Raw genomic sequence first — 6,000 nt, 5'->3', positions numbered from 1 at the left:
AGTGCCGAAGATTTTTTTGGAGCAACTTTCTTTTTTTGAAAGAAGCACTGGAAGCAGAACACATCTTACAGTCAGTTAGAGCAAAGTTATCTTTCGGCTATGTGGTTCCGACTGCCTACACGTCCTGCGTGCGAGGTTCCCCGCCGACATCTGAGAATATGGCTCACCCAGCAGGTGCTCAGTGCTCCAGGTCTCTGGCGATGCGTCAATTTTCCATTGCGTGCACAGGATTCTACAATCGTTATTGGTCCTGGCAGGATGTAGTACAAATTATCAAGGGGCCTCCTGAATTTTTCAGCATCCTACTGTCTGCTCACAGTGATGTCCATATTTTATGTTGGCAAAAGACAGACAGACAGACATGCAAAAGACAACTTGACTATTGCAACCCAGCATTAGTTGGACGGATAACAAGAAGCATCTAGAGGCGCCAGATTTCCTCTGGCGGCAAAATCAATTTCACATTGACCTGATTATCAATGTCATTGTAGAGGCGTCGTCATGCAGGCATCAGCAACATTGCACCAGCACCTCGAATATGAAGGGAAATCATTGCAGGACTTTTGTTTTGATAACTTTGTAAATGGTTATTTGACCGCGACCTAATTTCTTAAGGAATATCTGCGCACACGTGTTGCGTCTCAGCACGGCTGACTGCACTCCCAATTTGTCACGACATCCATCCAGACATTTGTGGTGGTGATAGCAGCCTGGCCTCAAAGAGGCGCAGCAGGATGTAATTCACTGCGTTTTCCTCCCAAATTATTAATTGGCGAAAGAAGGGAAAAATATGTGATGTAATTATCTCCCATCTCTATTTACTGCCACCTTATCGCAGCCCTAATCCATTTAAAAGGGACCAGGATGTGATCGTTACCTGCCCAGGCAGTGGTTTCTCGAGGCCGGATGACCTCCATCGTTCCATCTGCCACCTCGTGTGGAAGCCTGCGGAGTGCTCCTTAATTGCTACAGGTATTAATGCCTGGCAGGGAGGAAAGGCTCTGATCTCTTGGGCTACAGAGCCCACCGGGTGTGCTGGCTGCACCGAGGGAGCGACCTTACAGTCCTTGTGACGCTCTGTGTCATATTGTTCCAGCCTTTTTCCAAAATAAAGACATATTGATATATTCTTTTCCCAACCTTTAGTTCTCTCTCTCTCTCTCTCTCTCTCTCTCTCTCTCTCTCTCTCTCTCTCTCTCTCTCTCTCTCTCTCTCTCTCTCTATCCTTCTCTCTCTCTCCCCCCCCCCTCCCTACTCCCCATCCCTACCCCTCCCTCCATCCCCCCTCTCTCTTTCTCCATATCTTGCTCCCTCCTCTCACCTTCCACATCTCCTTCCCTTTCTGTGTTCAGCCCGCTTTGCCCAGCTTTCTATCCCTCCCTCTCATCCCTTACACCCTCCCTCCTTCCACGCCTGGCCGAAGCGGAGAGGGAGCATCCGCGGCGCGCCCTGCCAGGGAAGCCCTGGGAGCTACTTGGGTCTCTGCAGGGACGACTTATGGACTAATCTCAGGAACCCAAGCAAAGAAGGGCGCACAGAGCACAGACGTACAGTGTAGGCTTTAAAATTGGTCACAGTTCAGAGCAAAGGAGAGAGTGAGCTGGAGATCCGGGAGGACGCTGGAGGGAGCCACGGTGTGTGGAGCCGATGAATTGGAGGTGAGAGCCTATACTATACAGGTATGAGAAGCTATGAGTGAATCTGTACTCAGATTGTATGTGCACGAGATCCTGGAAAGGTTGTGACACGTGGGAAGTGCATTCAGGAAGGAATTCGCTGTGCATGTAAGAAAACTGCGGTCGTAGCGGCTACCGTGGAGTTGTGGATGCATGTAGGAGAGGGAAACAGGTAGAGAGGACGGGAAAGAGAGGGAAAGCAATGGCCATGCCAGCTTCTGGCAGCTCGCAGCGTCCAGCGCAGGCGAATGGAGGAGATCTGCTCCTCCCCGAGGTCGTTGAGCTCAATGTTGGTGGACAGATCTACGTGACCCGGCTGGCGACCCTCACGAGCGCGCCAGACTCGAGGTTGTGGCGCTTGTTTGGAGGTCGAGGTGGAGGATCAGACGGAGGCGAAGACTACGAGTTGGCGAGGGATGGTCGCGGACGGTTTTTCATAGACCGCGATGGATTCCTCTTCCGGTATGTGCTGGACTACCTGCGGGACCACCAGCTGGTCCTACCCGAGCACTTTCCAGAGCTTAGTCGCTTGCGGAGGGAGGCAGACTATTTCCAGCTCGCCGGTCTGGCCAAGCTGCTCACGGCAAAAGCCACGACGGTCACACCAAACAGTGGTCAACAGCAACCACAACTTCAACACCACGTAGCCCGACGGGTCCGACATCCAAAACCGGGTTACCTGACGCTGGCCTGCCGTGGTTCGTACTCTCTGTCGAGGGATGGGGGAGCCGAGGCTCGTCTTCGTCGAGCTGCTCGCATCGCGGTGTGCGGTCGAGCCGGGTTGGCCCGCGACGTGTTCGGCGACGGTCTCTCGGAGCGCCGGGAATCCGAACCGGACCATTACTCCAGCCGCCTGTGGCTCTCCCTCTCGTGCCCTGAGCAGGCGTTCGACAGGCTCGCCGAGGCCGGGTTCGTGCTGGCAGCGTGCAGCGGTGGTGGTCTTACGGCACATGGAGCTTCCCAGAACGAGGAGAAGGTTTGGGGAAGTTACACCGAGTACGTCTTTTACCGTGAGTCTTGGGATGGATGAGCAATTGGAGGGTGCATGCACTTTGAGTGAGATTTTTTTATATTTATTTTTTTGTATACAAGATCGAGGCTCGTGTGAGAGCTAACATCAATCACAAAAACAACAACAAACGGACACACAAAACATAGAAAAAAAATAGAGCGGGAGACAAGATGGGGAGAGAGAGGGAAGCACACAAGTACAACAGCAGAGAACAGAGACATCGGGAGATCTGTGGGAGGGAGAGGGCTTGGGGGGAGCAGGCATGGGAAGGCGGGGGGTGGGAAAGTATAAAACACATGGACACTGCTGGAACTTCCAGGAAAGAAAAAAGTCGGTATTTCAAAAAAAAAAAAGTGGATTTGGGGTGAATTAATGGGGGTAGAAGATACATATAAATATAGGTTTGGGATTTTGAATAATTTCATCTTTTAGTGTTACCAGGGGGTTGATGTTGTGATATAGTAGGTTAAATGGGCCAAATAGTCTTTTGTGCGAAATGTTTTTGTAAAACCAAAAATCTTTAAACTTACAGACACGACCCCAATAGAGAAGGTTATATATAAAAAGCGCAATATTTAATGTGCATGTTAAACTAGAGACTTTCAAGAAAGAGTGCATGGAAATTTTCTTGTCTGGCTGTGATTGTAATGACAGGCTTTCTAATAATGGCTACTTAATAAGTAGTTACAACGGATTCTTTAAATACTTGGATATTACAGTGCAGACAATATTGAAGAAGTGTGGCAGGAATGCGCTTGAATATATACTCAAAAATTCCAGGCACCACCAACTCTGATTGCGGTCCAGCAGGCAAGGCTCAGGTCTGACCTTTCAACAACTGAGTGATCTTCGTCCATGACCGTGCGTCAGGCATCGTCTGTCTGGAACCAAGTACAATGCCGATACAGTCCTTGATGAAGACCACTCAGTTGTCACAATGTCTGTCTTCAGCCTGCTGGACAGCTATACTCACCTGCTGGACAGCTATACTCACCTGCTGGACAGCTATACTCACCTGCTGGACAGCTATACTCACCTGCTGGACAGCTATACTCACCTGCTGGTGCCTTCATTTTTTGTTTATAACACCAATAATGTTACGTCAAAAAAGCGAGAAGATCGAGATCAGGACACCTAAACTCACTTTCTTGAAGACGACAACATTCATCATCATCTTCATCATCATCATGTGCCATGCCCTATGATAAAGCAGCTACTAAGCTACAGTCCTGGTGGGGTCACCACTCCGCTTAACTCAGGAAGTCAGGGCAGGAATTTGTAATTTGTTCTGCTGACGGCGATAACTCGCCTTCTCCTCACGAAGGACACATGCCTACTCTTGGTGGGATCTTTAACGTCCACCAACTAGTGCCGGTAGACGGTACTTTCAGTATAACGTCCATCCGAGGGATGGCACACAATTTGATAAATCGTCCTGCTGTCTGTGAAACATCAGGATGACAGTTTTCAGCTGGGCCGAGATTCAAACCCAGGCTAGACAGCTGAGAGGTGAGTGTGTGTACCTCTAGGCCGGAGTTTCTCAGCCAGATCTACCAGATGACCACCCGTCCTGGTATTTGGTCACCACAACCCTCTGTTATCCCAGTACAAGGGTTGAAAAAAAAAACAACACAGGAATGGGGATTTTGAAAAAAACAACTTTACTGGGAATTTTTTTTTAACCCAGGTGGAGAAAAGTTGGCTGGGCCTAATAGTGTCAAGCCTGACTACAGGAGTAACAAAAAGACTGGAACCTGTGCCATTTGTATTGCCTTTTTGCACTCAACATGTCAATTTGTAGACGAGCCTTACACAGCGAACATCATGGGTCGCTCTCGACATCCATCAGACTGTCTCTGGCTTTAGTTTTGATCACTACTAAGATTGAGAATGCAAGTTCACATGGATAAGTAGTTGGGAACATCTCCAGGACTTGAGTTAATACTTAGCACAGACCGCTCGCGACCCACTCGGAAACCCACTCATTTGGGGTCACGACCCACCATTTGAGAAACACTGCTCCAGGCCATCCTACCAGCCCAGGACAACATCAGAGATTGTATAAATTAAGTGAGGGATGGAAGCGGACGGTTTTTCAGATTTTTCTTTGATTTTCATTTTTCAAATGGAACGCTTAATGTCTGTAGCCTCTTGTACAGTACAGGTACTTGTTCTAATTTACTTGTCCCATACAGTATTATGTTGTTGCAGGATGTTCCCAAATCTTTGTACAATGTGTTGATGGCTTACATTTTGTGGTGTGATGTTGCATTCCATCAATGCTGATGATTTTACTGTTGCGCTTCACCTCAAAGTGTTGCGCGCTGTGCCATGTTCTATCTCACTGTGCCAGTGCACCTGGCTATTTAGCTTCAGTGTTAATCAGTGCCCAGTCTGTGTTGTTCAGTAGTGCATTATAATCTGGTCATGCAGAGATTATTGCTCATGGCGTTATTGGCTGCCTCAGTTGCTCTGCCATGTTACAGTGTGACTGCACATTTCCATAGAGAGACTGGAGTCATCATGTGTTTGGGTGTGTTCCTCAGTTGCTCTGCCATGTCACAGTGTGACTGCACATTTCCATAGAGAGACTGGAGTCATCATGTGTTTGGGTGTGTTCCTCAGTTGCTCTGCCATGTCACATTGTGACTGCACATTTCCATAGAGAGACTGGAGTCATCATGTGTTTGGGTGTGTTCCTCAGTTGCTCTGCCATGTCACAGTGTGACTGCACATTTCCACAGAGAGACTGGAGTCATCATGTGTTTGGGTGTGTTCCTCAGTTGCTCTGCCATGTCACAGTGTGACTGCACATTTCCATAGAGAGACTGGAGTCATCATGTGTTTGGGTGTGTTCCTCAGTTGCTCTGCCATGTCACAGTGTGACTGCACATTTCTATAGAGAGACTGGAGTCATCATGTGTTTGGGTGTGTTCCTCAGTTGCTCTGCCATGTTACAGTGTGACTGCACATTTCTATAGAGAGACTGAAGACATCATGTGTTTGGGTGTGTTCCTCAGTTGCTCTGCTATGTTACAGTGTGACTGCACATTTCCATACAGAGACTGAAGTCATCATGTGTTTGGGTGTGTTCCTCAGTTGTTCTGCCATGTTACAGTGTGACTGCACATTTCTATAGAGAGACTGAAGTCATCATGTGTTTGGGTGTGTTCCTCAGTTGCTCTGCCATGTCACAGTGTGACTGCACATTTCTACAGAGAGACTGAAGACATCATGCGTTTGGGTGTGTTCCTCAGTTGCTCTGCCATGTTACAGTGTGACTGCACATTTATATAGAGAGACTGAAGTCAT

General features: G+C 48.3%; 1 protein-coding gene across 1 annotated transcript in view; it reads left to right on the top strand.

Moving 5' to 3' along the window:
* Nucleotides 1-1,429: 1,429 nt before the first annotated feature.
* The window catches only part of LOC137425726 (BTB/POZ domain-containing protein KCTD12-like), a 161,437-nt gene continuing 156,866 nt past the window's right edge, over nt 1,430-6,000 (top strand). Inside the window, exon 1 of the mRNA XM_068114464.2 lies at nt 1,430-2,686. Within this exon, the coding sequence (XP_067970565.1) occupies nt 1,879-2,686 (808 nt within the window). The 5' untranslated portion in view covers nt 1,430-1,878. The remainder of the gene's footprint in view (nt 2,687-6,000) is intronic.

The sequence above is a fragment of the Myxine glutinosa genome, chromosome 1, assembly GCF_964187855.1.
Source record: "Myxine glutinosa chromosome 1, kmMyxGlut1.1, whole genome shotgun sequence".
In the NCBI taxonomy this organism is placed as follows: Eukaryota; Metazoa; Chordata; class Myxini; order Myxiniformes; family Myxinidae; genus Myxine; species Myxine glutinosa.
This window is presented reverse-complemented; position numbering and strand designations above follow the sequence as displayed.